This window comes from Siphateles boraxobius, unplaced genomic scaffold (genome assembly GCF_051911475.1).
Source record: "Siphateles boraxobius isolate OS27281-9 unplaced genomic scaffold, OSU_SipBor_1 8, whole genome shotgun sequence".
Classification (NCBI taxonomy): Eukaryota; Metazoa; Chordata; class Actinopteri; order Cypriniformes; family Leuciscidae; genus Siphateles; species Siphateles boraxobius.
In genome coordinates, this window is record NW_027509208.1 from 6877047 (window position 1) to 6892043 (window position 14997).

Consider the following 14997-nt stretch of genomic DNA (forward strand, 5'->3'; position numbering starts at 1 on the left):
GAGTCTACTCTCCTGAGATACAGGAGAAGCCCTTGGCGTCGATTATTCCGAGGTCTAAGATAGTTGCACCTCTGCAGTGGGAACTAGAAAAAGGGGTACGAGAGGCCCTTTTCCATGAGCCCGATCCAGGCGGTGGTCCCGCCGGACGCTTGTACGTTCACCTGTCGGTTCAGGCCCGGGTCTTGCAGTGGGGTCATGAGTCGCCCTTGACCTGCCATCCAGGAAGTGCTCGCACACTGGAATTCCTCCAGCGGAGGTTTTGGTGGCCGTCCATCAAGAAGGATGTTCAAGTCTATGTGGAGGCCTGCCCTGTGTGCAACCAGGGAAAGTCTACACGTCAGCGACCCCAGGGACTGCTCCGTCCCTTACCTGTTCCCCACAGGCCATGTCCGTGTCTTCTGGAAATATGGAATTCCCCTGGATATTGACCGAGGTCCCCAATTCTCGTCCCGGTTTTGGGGGGCCTTCTGCAGGCTTATTGGGGCCACTGCCAGCTTATCGTCTGGGTTCCATCCAGAGTCTAATGGGCAGACGGAACGGATTAATCAGGATCTGGAGACCACCTTGCGGTGTATGGCGGCCAGTAATCCCACGTCTTGGGCCTATATCATTTGGGCTGAATATGCCCACAACCCCCTCCAGTCCTCGGCCACCGGATTGTCCCCTTTTGAGTGCCAGTTTGGATACACCCCTCCATTATTTCCCGAGGAAGAGGTGCAAGTTGGTGTTCCCTCTGCCCAGCGATTTGTCCTACGCTGTAGGCGGACCTGGAAGAAGGCCAGGCGTACCCTCCTTTGGACCTGCCAGAGATATCAAAGCCAGGTAAATCGCCACCGCCGGATGGCCCCTAATTTCCGAGCTGGTCAAAGAGTCTGGTTCGCCACTAAAAACCTACCCCTCCGGGTCGAATCTAAGAAGCTTTCCCAGAAATACATCGGCCCTTTTCGCATAGCAAGGAAAGTTAACCCTGTTTCTTATCGTTTGTTTCTCCCTCGCTCACTTAGAATTAACCCCACTTTTCATGTTTCATTACTAAAACCTGTCTTGTCTTCTCCCTTTGCCCCCCCGCAGACCCCCTCCACCTCCCAGGATCATTGACGGCCAGCCAGCATACACAGTGAGCCGGATACTGGACTCCCGGAGGGTCCAGAACTCACTGCAGTATCTGGTGGACTGGGAGGGCTACGGGCCGGAGGAGCGCTCCTGGGTTCCAGCCAAGGACATCCTGGACCCTAGTTTGATCCGAGAGTTTCGTACCCTGAGGCCAGGGTGTCCTGGAAGGAACGTCAGGAGCCGTTCCTAGAGGAGGGGGTCCTGTCAGCATCTTGTCTCCTGTTGTTTGTCTCCGGGGCTCTAGAGGTCACCTGTGTTCCCCTCTGCCTTAGTTCTTCCTTGTGTGTCCTTGTTAGCGTTATCCAGGTCACCTGTGCCCTGTTTCCCCTAGAGTATTTTAGCTGTGTGTTTTCCCCTTGTTCCTCACTCGGTTTTTGAGTCTTGGCTATGTCTCCTGCTGTGTCCCACCGAGTCCTTCCAAGTTATCCAAGCTATCCCAAGTAAGCTGTTCTTAGTTATTTGATTTTGTTTTTCTCCCCTCGTGGAGTTATTTTATTTATCGCCTGTTAATGTTTGCATTATCCCAACTGTAGTAATACCTCTTTCTGAGAAGAACTTTTGATGGTTTTTTTTTTGCCTTGCAAAGTATCCTTTTTTTTTAAATAAATCTACTTTGCCTGGATTTTTGCCTTGAGTGTTTCGTTTGGGTCCGACATAACCTCCTTTGTGGCAAAGTGGTAGAACACTCAACTCTCCACATCTAAGACCCGAGTTCGAGCCCAGCTTGTGACAATTGACAGTATATTCTGATTTACAGGATAACAAAAGTAGATATCCATAAATCTCTCTGTAATTTTTCCCCATCTAATATGTGAACACAATGAAAAAATAATTTTGAACCTGGCTTTGTCCAATACTCAGATTTCGTTTTTTTTAAAAATATATGCAAAATAGCGTATATTTAATTAGACAATGCCTCATTTGCATATTTAAACATTAAATTACAGAAAACTTGTAATACATTTTTTTCTCATCTTAATGTAGGTAATCAACTGGCAAAGTTTTATGGTGATATCTGCTAGTTAAAAAAAATACCCTATTCACCTGTAGTGTCTCGCCTTAAGCAACAAATCAGGATAACAGAATGATTTGTGACACTGAAGACTGGAGTAATGGTACTGAAAATTCAGCTATGTCATCACAGGGATAAATTACATTTTAAAATATATTAACATAGAAAACAGTTATTTTTAATTGTACTAATATTTCATAATATTGCTGTTTTTTAACAAGTAAATGCATAAGAGTCTTCTTTCAGAAACATGAAAAAATCTTACTGACCCCAAACTTTAGTTTTTTATTGCCAAAACTATCCCATTAGCTGTAGTTCTTCTGCGTGACCTAGGGTAAGTAATCATGAGTGATGACATTGATTTGTGTAGTACTGACCACAGATAAATCACAACTACAATTCACACTGGTAGGTTTGATTTGGAGAGTTTTATGAATTGGTCCCCAGTCCTCCGATGCCAGAAATGACTTTATATTTTCAATATGATAGTAATGCAAATACATGATCCCATAATCATTTAAACACCTACTTACTAACAAATGCAGGTGAGGTATGTATATTGTCAAAAATGGATAAAATACTGCCATGCTTTTAATGCCTAGTGTCATACATCACCTTCTGCTTTTCTTAGACTAATTTCACTGCTCCACATGTCTATTCTGCTTTCAGTAGAAAGTGAAATTAAATGGGTTTTTTTTCTATTTAGTAATTATATATATATATATATATATATTTTTTTTTTTTTTTTTTTTATTTTTTTTATAGAATGACTTAACAAATATACATTTTATTTAAGTTATTTACAGTGTTTTGCTCATGGGTTGCCACATCATTTGGCAACATTCAGTTTGTCATATCCATGTATCCAACCAATATCAATACTTGACTTTTATTTCTTTAAAAAAAACGTCTCAGGTTACTATTGTAACCATAGTTCCCTGAGAACAGGGAACGAGACGATGCGTCCATCGACGCCATGGGAACGCCCCCAGCGTGACTGCGTCTGAAGCATCTATGTCAACTAGTCCAATGGAAAGAATGAGCGTCACGGGCGGGTGACGTCATGACCAGGATATGATAAAAGCACATCCGGTGCAAACCGGCATTAGCTTCGAAAATTGCCGAAGCAAGCCGATCACAGGGATGCAGGAAGTATGGCAGGGTGACGCATCGTCTCGTTCCCTGTTCTCAGGGAACTATGGTTACAATAGTAACCTGAGACGTTCCCTTACGAAGGGAACTCAACGATGCGTCCATCGACGCCATGGGAACGAGAATACCCAAAGCGCCAGAATTCCAAGTACCTGAGTGTCAGTCTGTTGTAACTAAGCACTAAGCACCTGAGAACCTGGGGCAGCATCCAGGTCCAAGCTGTAAAACCTCATGAATGTGAGCGGTGAGGACCAGCCCGCCGCATCACAAACGTCTTGGAGAGAACTCCAGATAATACGCTTAGAAGCCATACTCCTAGTGGAATGAGCCCTGACCACCAAATGGTTGGCCAGAAGACTCACAAGCAAGAAGAATAGTCTCGACTATCTATATGCTCAATAGGTTGGATTTTCTCGACAGAGAAGTCCGATGAACATAATTGTCCAGTGCTCGCACTGGCACAAGAGGTTCAGCTTTTCCTGGTCCGAAAAATGGGGGAGGACAGAAACCTGCAGCACAATAGGCCTCGGAATAATGGTAGGCACCTTTGGAACATATCCATGTTTCGGGTAAGATTGCCTTGGCCATCCCGGTGCACTCAAGGCAGGTGGGGACCGAAAGGGCCTGAAGGTCTGACTCTTATAGGGACGAAATAGCTAGCAGAAAATAGTCTTAAAAGAAAGGAACTTCTCTGAGACCAAATCTAAGGGCTCGAAGGGAGCCCCAGATAGGCCTTCTAGAACTATTGCAAGGTCCCAAGCCAGCACCTTAGTGCAAGTTGCATGCCTCAGCCTCAAAGTGCCACGAAGGAAACGAGTGATCAGGGGGTCTCGACCCAAAAATGTACTACCCACCAGGGCGTGGAAAGCCGCAATGGCCGCCACACATATTATACCTTAAGCGTGGAAGGACATAGACCTGATACAAAGCGTTCTTGCAGAAACTCGAATACTGTGTTTACTGAACAGTTAACCGGATCCCACTGACGCTGGTAACACCAAGAAGTGAAAAACTCTCGAAATAGTGAATATAGTTTCCTCGTAGCGGGAGCTCTGGAGCTTAGAATGGTCTAAACAACCTCGGTTGAGAGACCACTCTCTATGAGTTGGGCCCCCTCAGAGGCCAAACCCACAGTTCCCAAATCCCCTGCCGGGGGTGCAATATTGCATCCCCTGCCTGAGACAGAAGGTCTCTCCTGATCGGGACCTCCAAGGGAGGTCCGTCGAGGAGAAAAATTAGGTCCGCAAACCAAATTCAGCTCGGCCAGGGTGGTGCTACTAAATAGGCTTATTCCATCCTGGCGGATTCACTCCAGAACTCCTGGGAGCAGAGCAACGGAGGGAAATGCGTACAGACGTAGCCTCGGCCACGTCTGCACCATAGCATCCAGCCCCGAGGGGACTGGTTGAGTGAGGGATAACCAGAGTGGACAGTGCGTCGTATGCTGAGACGAGAACAAATCCACTTCTGCCTGGCCGTAAAACTCCCATATTTGCTCCACCGCCTCGGGGTGGAGTCCCCTGGCCTCAGCCCCTGCCTCGACAGGGTGTCTGCTCCAATATTCTGGCCCCCCCTGGAATATACACTGCCCTCAGACAGCGTAATTTCTTGAGGGACCAAAATAAGAGGCCACCAACGTGTTGTCTGTGGGTCAAGAACCAGAGTTTCCTCCATATAACCAAGGCGCGGGGATACTGCCGCGTGATCTTGATCGTAAGGAGTGGGTTTCCCCTCAGGGAGAACCCTCTGGTCCTGAGCCACCTCTGTAAAGGTCTCACGTACAGCAGGTCAAAGGGTATCACATTGGACGCTGCTGCCCTGAGGCCTAACAGTCACTGTTCCAGAACAACACATGATGGCCCCTCAGGTCTGGGAGGAGATGTCTCAACGCATTGAAGACGACCATCATCTCTAGGCAATTCATGTGCCAAGAGAGATGATGACTCCTCCACAAGCCCTGAGCTGAGCGGCCTTCCAATACCGCTCCCCAGCCGGTGAGGGAAGCATCTGTCGAGATCACAACTCGATGGCAAAGAGCTCCCAACACCGGACCCTGGGTTAAGAACCAGTGTTTCCTCCATATAACCAAGGTGCGGAGACACCGCCGCGTGATCTTGATCATACGAAGTGGGTTTCCCCTCGGGGAGAACCCTCTGGTCCTGAGCCACCACTGTAAAGGTCTCATGTACAGCAGGCCAAAAGTTATCCCGTTGGACGCTGCTGTCACAAGACCCAACAGTCTCTCTAACTGTTTTACAGTGCGTGACTGGCCTAGCCTCAGCTCTTTTGTGGCTGTTAGGATAGCAGCTACACGAACGGGCGACAGAGTGGCCCGCATCGTCACTGAATCCCATACCACACCAAGGAAAGTGGTTCTCTGTACTGGAGAAAGCACACTCTTCTTGGCATTGAGCCTCAACCCCAACATCTGCATAGGAGCGAGAACGACACCTCGGTGCCGAACCGCTAACTGTTCTGATTCCGCTAGAATCAGCCAGTCATCTATGCAATTCAGAATGCATATACACTGCAGCCTGGCGGGGCCAGAGCTGCGTCTACACGCTTCGTGAATGTGCGGGGTGATAGAGCTAGACCGAAAGGAAGTGCCTGATACTGGTGTTCTTTGCCCCAAAGAAAACCTCAGGAACCTCCTGTGCTGAGGGAGGATGGAGATATGGAAGTATGCGTCTTTTAGATCTATCGTGAAAAACCAGTCCTCGGATCTGATTTGAGTCACGATCTGTTTGAGTGTCAGCATTTTGGAATTGAGTTCCAGCACCAAACACTCCAACAGACGAAGATATAGTATGTGACGCAGCTCTCCATCCTTTTTTGGAACAATGAGATAACGACTGTAAAGACCCGACGCAATGTCGGGTGAGTACACCTGCTCTATAGCTTCCTTTGCTAACAGGGCCTTTACCTCTTGCTCCATTACCAGAGCCTGCTCGGGATGCACCACTGTGGGCAGCACCCCGTTGTAACGAGGAGGACGAGAACCAAACTGGATTCTGTATCCTTTCTCTACAATCTGCAGGACCCAATGAGAAATATTCGGCAGAAGCTTCCACGCTGCCAGAAAATTTACTAAGGGAACCAGCCTCTCGAGGCTGGTCTCTGGTGTTATCGAGACAGCCAATTCCGGAGCCTGAAACATAATGGCAGGAACTACCTGAACTGGCCGCTCTAAGGCCCCCCTCAGAGGGCGCGAAACCGATGCTGTGCCGCAGCATAGCATCAGCGACTCGCTGGAGACCGCTGCGCCCTGAAGCACCGAGGGTGGCAGGGTTGGCAGAAGGGTCTCGTGAGGACCCCGAAATGGAACGGGCACCGTAAAATGAGGTGTACACCGCTCCACTTCGGTCGGGGCTGTCCTCACAGGCCTGATGCGTGAACATCAGGACCTTTTTTTTCTTTTGAGCCGCAGCCTTCTCAGCGTGAAGAACGGTCCTCGGATCCGGCTTCTGCTTTGAAGGCTTTGGCTGCTGTGTTGTGTATGAGAAACTAGACGGCTGGAGCTGCTCACGCCCAGCAGCCCCAGGGGGTTGGACATAGCGAGGGAGAGATTATCTTGTATCTTTCTCTATGATTCCCATCAAATTGAGCCAGAGGTGTCTCTCAGTGACCACAAGGGCTGCCATCCCTGAGAGATAAATCTGTGGCCCGACGGAGTTCTCAAACCCCATCGGGCCAAACTCCCTCACTTCTGTCCAAATACCGCAGCAGGTCAGCCTGATATGCTTGTAGCACTGCTATGGTGTGCAAGCAGGCCCATGCTAGACCCACTGCCATATATGCTTTTCCCACTAGATTAAAAAATAGTTTTCTTTAATGGTTTAGTGAGAGAAGCCGACGCCTTCAGGTACGATACTGAACCGGGAGACAGATAGCTCGCAAGCGTCTGTTCTACCCGGGGTATAGCCATACCCTCTTAACCCCCAAATATCTGAATATACATGAATGTGGGGGCTAAAAGACAAGAGGAGTAAGGCTTTTTCCATGATCTAGACAGCTCGCTGTGCAGATCGGGAAAAATGGAAGGCCCCGTGATGGAGGTGGAAAAATAGAGGGAAGGAAACTCGTTTAATTTATTTTATTTTTAGGACGAGTGCCCCCTTATTTCTGCTGGCCATAAATATTTAATTTATCTACAGCCTTAGTAAACACTAGTAAAACCACCAGCTTATTATTTTTTATATATATTTTTTATATATATTCACTTTATTTTATATATAATATATAAACTATCATATATATATATATAGGCTATATATATTTCTCATACGCTGGGGAAAGAGATGGCAAATTCACTTCCCCCATGATTGTGTCACTTTCAATGCCCAGCACATCTACCTCCTCGGAGGTAGAGCACTGAAGCATTGACTTCTCTCTCTCCCCGGGCGGAAGAGACCGCAGCGCGGGCTTCCGAGACCGGCGAGAGAGCACTGGATCCCTCGTGGAAAGGGAGGAGATAAGATCCGCGGACCCGTCTCCAACCCCGTAAAGAGATCCTATTCGCGATCCACAGGAATGCATTCTCCGCGCTGCCTCGGCAGACGCGGGACCTGCCACCCTGAGAATTGCGAGCCCGGCCACTTTCCTCGAAAAGTGACAGGCGGGAGCGGAGCATGCGAAGCGAAAGCTTCTCACAATGTTGGCAATCAGCCCCCTCGGAGGCTGATACCGCATGCTCTACTCCCAAACACATCACACAAAGCTCGTGTGTGTCCCTACTCGTTAAATATCGCGAGCAGGGAGAACACAGAGTTGTGCAATTGTTTAGTTTCCATAAATATATATATATCAGACAGACAACAGTAAATATAACAGACAGTTTGACACAGATCGCCTGCTGAGGCAACAGAAGCTAATGCCGGTTTGCACCGGATGTGCTTTTATCATATCCTGGTCATGACGTCACCCGCCCGTGACGCTCATTCTTTCCATTGGACTAGTTGACATAGATGCTTCAGACGCAGTCACGCTGGGGGCGTTCCCATGGCGTCGATGGACGCATCGTTGAGTTCCCTTCGTAAGGGAACTAGCAAGAGTGGGTATAATTAATTAATTGGGTTTTTGCTGAGACATAATGAACTGAATGTGCTGAAGTGGCGAAGGTTTTCCAACTGCCTTCTTTAATCATATCTGTATCTTTGTTCATCATTGCAAGAATCCTGATCATGAGCGATGGGTATGTTCACAATTTGTTGACCAACGAGTATGCATGAATGTGAATCCAAATTATGCAAAAAAAGTAAAATAATAACTTACATCATTACACCTACTGCTCCTTTTGAGCATCCCAACCACTTCACGTGTCATTAACTGATTTTTAAGTGTGATTTAACTCATGACATAACCCTACTAATACAGTTCACAATGCTAATCCTCTCAGAGAATCAAGGTCTCTCTCCTTTATCTCAGACTCGTCTCCCCCTTTTAATTTTTATGTTATGATTGAGAGTGTTAAAAAGTTCCAGTAGCACAAAGAATATAAATGAACTTGTCAAACCTAGTAGCTAGTGGCCAAGAATTATGCAAATCCCAAAATAAAATCTACTGGCTAAGCATGTTCTGCACAGGGGCATTTGAATGCTTTATTCGCCCTCCCTTCAGCACAAAATGGCATGCCCAATATTTTATTTAATGTTTTTTTTTTTTTTTACTGCAGCATTTTGAAATGAGATTGTCACAGCATATTTTTTATTAGCTCAGTGCTGTCTATCTGTTGTGCTATCATTAATGTCTAGGAGAGAGTGAGCTCTGTTGGAGAACCATTGTGCAGCAGAGTTTCTACATACAATACTTCACTATAAAGATTCCTATCGTGTCATTTATGTAATGAGTTCAGTGTCTGATACACCTGTCGTGAAGAAACAATGCCTTTTTAATGCCTTTTTTGTGTTGATTATTTGTAGTTTGAGATGTGAACTGTTTCTTCTTGCATTTGGGCTCTAACACTGTCAAATTTCAGGAGTACCAATGACGAGGAAATTATCTGGAATGCTGATTCCAGAAAGAATGTGTCTTGATACATGAATATTCCATGATTTTTCAGTCTTTTTATTAATTTTTTGGTTTCTTCTTTGTATGTATTGCTTGTTTTTCAGCCCCAAAATAGTATATCATGCTTCTTTATAATACTCTACCGTTCAAAGTTTAAAAGTCAGTAAGATTTTTTTTTTTAAAGAAATTAATCAGCAAGGATGCATTAAACTGATTAAAAGTGACATTAAAGACCTCCTAAAAAATCTACTTAAAATAAATGCTGTTCTATTGATCATTCTATTAATCAAACAATTCTAAAAGAGTTTTACGGTTTCCACAAAAATATTAAGCAGCACAACTATTAGCAACATTGATAATAATAAAATAAGAAATGTTTCTTGAGCACCAAATCAGGATATTAGAATGATTTCCGAAGGATCATGTGACACTGGAGTAACGATGCTGAAAATTCAGCCTTGCCATCACAGGAATACATTTAAATATTTATTTTAAAATGTATTAAAATAGAAAACAGTTATTTTAAATGGTAATAATATGTATTATTGCTGTATTTTGATCAAATAAATGCAGCCTTGGTGAGCATAAAAGTTTTCTTTCAAAAACATCATAAAAACCCACCGACCCCAAACTTTTGAATGGTAGTGTATATTCATTTAACATTTATGCATCAAGATGGCTTCTTGACCTTTTTATCAACAGTCCAGAGATCTTGCCATTTTTAATAAGCTGTTTGGAAGTTGCAGTTTCTGCTTAAAAGTGTATGATATTACAGTGACATACTGTAGTGTATCATCTGATATTTCAGTTAGACAGCAGGCATACAGCAACAGCTGGGAGTAGGGAACACAAGTTTCAGCTTTCCTCTTTGTCAAAGTCATTCGTTTTTGGACTGCCAGTGAGGGGTCACACAGTCAGATTAAAAATATGGTTGTCAAACGTGGCATTCATTTTTATTGGTAATCATGATAGATTAGTGAACACTATCACCAGCTGCAGACTAAAACATGAGTTTTACCTGAGGTTCTACATTATACTTATATTTAAATAAGAGAAACATCTTTTTCCCCAATGCACTCAGAGACTTATAAGACGGGTAAGTATATTTATTCTTCTATTTCTTGTGGGCCGTTTTTACTTTTTCATTCTAGTTTTTTTCCACACCCTCCTCACATTTCCTCATCTACGGTACAACAACGAAATTTTGTTCTCGTTCAAACAGCTGAACGAGAATTTTCCATTTAACATCCGTCCAGCATGTTCTTCCCAGTGTTTTCTGTTTCAGTGACTTTATTTTAGCAGTGACCATTCTGTCCATGTCTCTGAACCTTTTTCTTGAGTGTGCTAACAGCATTTTACTCTCTCTTCTGTAGGCAGCACAAGGAGGTGGACATCGGACACTGCTCTACGGTCACGCTATCCTCCTTAGGCATTCCTTCAGTGGAATGGTGAGAATGCACCACACAAATTGAAGCCACTGGGGAGAAGGATTAGGCAGCCTGTCACAGCTTACAGCTCACACACATCAACTTCATGATCAATGACTCCCAACAGTATATTGGGGGGAGATAGGGATAAGTGAAAATGCTTTAACACCATGAATGACAGGACGGCTTATGTTTAAATGGGATAATTATGTGTTTTATGTTGTTAATAAACATTAACTATAAAGCTTGAAGCTTATTGAACTGGTCCTTCTGGAGACATTTACCAATGTTGCATTTCTACAGTGTATTGGAACCTTATCTGTCACGATTTATTAGTAGAATTTACACTTGTTTCTTTGTTTTCCCACAGTATCTGACATGTCTGAAGACTTCCAGGTCTCTAACAGACAAACTGTCTTTTGATGTTGGCCTAGAAGAGGATTCAATTGGTAATAACATCAGTGTTATTTTACTATTATTTATATACTATTATAGTTATTGATATTTTAAGTCAGTTTTGTTTGTATTTTTACATTTTTAATTTTAATTTTAGTTTGTTAGTTTGTTATTTCAAAATTTTTTGCATTATTTTTATTTCAGGTTTAGTTTAAGTAATTGTAGTACCCTACCTTAAGCTTATTTTGTTTCATTTAGCTGCCAAAGTTTTTTAATCTTCAAACTTTAAGCTGAAGTTTTTTTCATCTTATGTTTTTATTTTTTCATTTTTTATTAATGGTGTGCTTGAATGGACTCAAAAATTAAATTAAATTTAAAAATGATCACAATTAAAATGTTTTAATGAATCATCGCTTTCAGGCCTCTTTCCGGCTGTGATTGACATTTGAACTGTAGGTAACAGATGCAGTGCTAGGACTACTTCCCAAGCTTTGAAAAGAGATCCAAAATTAAACTTAGATATCTTACTATTTTTGTGTATTGTGTCACCCAGAATAGAGAAACATGAATATCCATATCAACATCTAAGTTTGCAAACACCCAAAAGATCTTATAGGCAATCTCAGTTTATCATGATCAAAATTGATTGAATCATTGAGAGCTGTGGGACATTTATGAGCTGTTTCTTTATTTACAGTACATCTGGTTAATATCCTTTAACTGATGATTTGTTCAATCAAAGGGGAAGCTTGTTGGTGGACAATTCACCCGGCATCCAAGCAGAGGTCAGAGGGTGAGAAAGTGCGCATTGGGGATGACCTCATCTTGGTCAGCGTGTCTTCTGAGAGGTTCCTGGTGAGTACCTGCTGTGTTTGAGGTTAAAAGAGAAATGCAGCTCTTTCCATACAACACCAAGTCATAGTGACCATATCTTTCAAGCCCCAGTAAAACACAACATAAATAGTCCATCCAACTCATGCAGTGTTTTCCAAGTCTTCTGAAGTCATGATAGCTTTGTGTGAGCAACAGACTGAAATTTTTTATCTCATAAATAATTAAAGAGGCCAAATTATGCCATTTTACAATGTATTGATTTTGTTTTTTGGGGTCTACTAAAATAGGTTTTCATGCTTGAATGTTCAAAAGACTCATAATTTTTTACATATTTTACATTGTTGCAGCACCTCTCATCCCAGTCTGTCAGTAAAGCTCTGTTTAGTAATACGAAGCCCCTCCTTCCTAAAAAGCGCAATGTGCTCTGATTAGTCGGCTGTACCAGTGTGTTGTGATTGGTCAACCTCTTCAAGCGTGTTTTGGAAATGTCACGCCCCTTAGCATAACCGCGTTTTCCGGTGTTCAACTCAATCAAGCCTCACCCCCTTTATTCTGCTTGTGGTTTGGGCGGGAATTATTTAAATGAGAAATATTGTGACGTCCATTCCCGGAAGAAAACTCAAGACTACAATCGAGGCGTTTCAGGGAGTTCGGACACAGTGCTTACCTACTGATATAGAGAATAATCCCTAATTTTGTGCTTTGTAACTTTACAGACCTTTTTCATGGTCAAAGGGCAACATTACACTCTAAAGAAATTGTAAAATGTAAAAAAGCATAATAGGCCCTCTTTAAAAAATGGTGTGTTCATTTTTAACGTTATAAAAAAAAAATGTTGTCCTTACAAACATATCAATTTTGAGTGATCTATTCTTTAATGGACTGGGACCCAGAGTCATTGTTTAAAAATTCCCAGATAAACTTTTAACTTTAAGCAATGCAATTGTAACTTTAAGCAATGTAGTACATAGACTGATAGTCTGTAGTAAAAAAAGCGGAAGAAAAAGTTCTTCTATAATATCTCATTATAATTTAATTTGTGTCTGGTAAGCTGACAGTTAATATACATCTTTCATGCAGAGGGAGCCAATCAGTTTTAATCAAGTAAGTTGTCATGGTGAAGTGCTCAGCCTGCCGACAGAGGACTGAGTTCCCCTAGATGTACTGGAGGAGAATGGATGCACTGAGAGAGAGAAAGAGGTTTTACCCCAATTTGTCCTCTTTCAGGCTTATTAGATTATATTTATATCTGACCTGCAGAATGCAAATTATTTTGGAGGATGTAAAACCCCAAATAAAAGTTTTATCCCCAAAAAGAATGTCAAAAAAAGAAAAGAAAATTGGTGGTCTCTTATGAAATACACTATCGTTTACAAGTGGGCAATGGTCTGGGGTTGGTAAGATTTTTAAAATGTTCTTGAAATAAATCTCTTATGCTCATCAAGGCTGCATTTATTTGATCAGAAATACAGTAAAACAGTAATATTGTGAAATATTATTTTAATTAAAATTCTTTTCTATTTTTAATTATTTTAATAGTTTTTAAAATGTAATTTATTTGTGTTGTTTTATCCTAAAATCATGAACTGGTAGCCAGTGTAAAGAGGCCAGAATAGGGTATATATGATCCCTCTTTCTTGTGTTTGTCAACAACCTTGCCGCATTTTTTACTCGCTGAAGACGTGACAGCGAGGACTGACATACACGTACAAAGCATTGCTGTAATAAAGACAAAGAAAAAAAAGCATGGATTACTTTCTCCAGATTACTGGAAGTTAAGACAGATTTAAGTTTAGCAATATTTTGCAGTTGAAAACTGAATTGATTTGTTTGTAAAGCTTTAACTCTGTATCAAAAATAAACCCTGTTTTATTGATGTAAGTATGCAGATTGAATGATAGAGGACCTAGACTCGTTGCTATATTATTTGCACAGCTACTAGGCCTAAATATAATAATTTCTGCCTCTTTCTCATTTAACAGGAAAAAGTTATTATTCATCCAGCATTTTACAGACAAATACATCTGGGTGTCATCAGCATGAAAATGAGATGAAATACTATATTTTTTATAAATAGAACCAAGAGGAAGCATATGTAATGACATTGGTCCAAAAATGAAACCTTAAGGGACCCCACAGGTAATAGAAGCTATAGATGATGAGAAATTTCCAATTTTAACAGAAAAGATTCTATTTTGAAGATCAGAGGCAAACTAACTTAGGGCAGTTCCTTGGATGCCCACATGCTGCCTAGATGTTCATGGATAGAATGGTCAATCGTGTCAAATGCTGTGCTAAGATCCAGCAAAACAACACTGCTACCATAGTCAGTTTTCAATAAATTGTCATTATCTACTCTAAGAAGAGCTGATTCTGTTCTATGACTTGATCTAAAACCAGATTAAAATGTATCAAAAACATAATTGTCTTGTTAAAAATAAAGTAAGTTTTAACAAGTATACATATTACATGAGACCTTTTAAAATTCCTCAGAAATATTTCACCTCTGAAAGTCATTATTATAATTCAGGCACTGCTCCCATTTTTGATCAGGTCAGTTGCATTGTTTTTGTTCCAGCTATGAAATAACTAAAACAGCCTCTAAGTCCCTTGGAAGGGGTTGGGGAACTGCTCATGCAGAGATCTTATGTTCTGGAAAAGGCAGTCCTGTTTGTATTTTTCTAGACGGTTATCTTTTAAAAACAGATTTGTAACTCAGATGCTGACAACACAGACAGGCTGGCAGCATCAAGGCCACATGGTAGTATCTCTTTTCCTGTTCCCTTTCGCTATATCTCTTTCTCTCTGTCTCCCTTCCTCTCACTTCCTTTCTATTTTTTTCCGATTCTGCAAGCACAAACATGCACACTTGTCTCTTTCTCTCTTTTGCAGCACCTCTCCATCTCCAATGGAAGTATTCAAGTGGATGCTTCTTTCATGCAAACACTGTGGAATGTTCAGCCTACCTGCTCTAGAAGCAACGTGGCAGTGGGTGAGTTAAGTTATTGCTGTGTGCTTTCAAAAATCAAAATCTATTACTTTTGTCTACCTTTACTA

The 14997-nt window shown here is 42.3% G+C and overlaps 1 protein-coding gene across 4 annotated transcripts in view; it reads left to right on the top strand.

The window, feature by feature from the left end:
- Positions 1-14997, top strand: part of ryr3 (ryanodine receptor 3) — a 115132-nt gene that overhangs the window by 33693 nt on the left and 66442 nt on the right. For 2 of the 4 annotated variants that reach the window (XM_077220385.1, XM_077220386.1), the window contains exons 4-8: positions 8448-8468; positions 10657-10731; positions 11081-11159; positions 11849-11961; positions 14833-14932. In XM_077220385.1, the coding sequence (XP_077076500.1) occupies positions 8448-8468; positions 10657-10731; positions 11081-11159; positions 11849-11961; positions 14833-14932 (388 nt within the window). The remainder of the gene's footprint in view (positions 1-8447; positions 8469-10656; positions 10732-11080; positions 11160-11848; positions 11962-14832; positions 14933-14997) is intronic. The other 2 variants (XM_077220387.1, XM_077220388.1) reach the window with 1 other exon arrangement.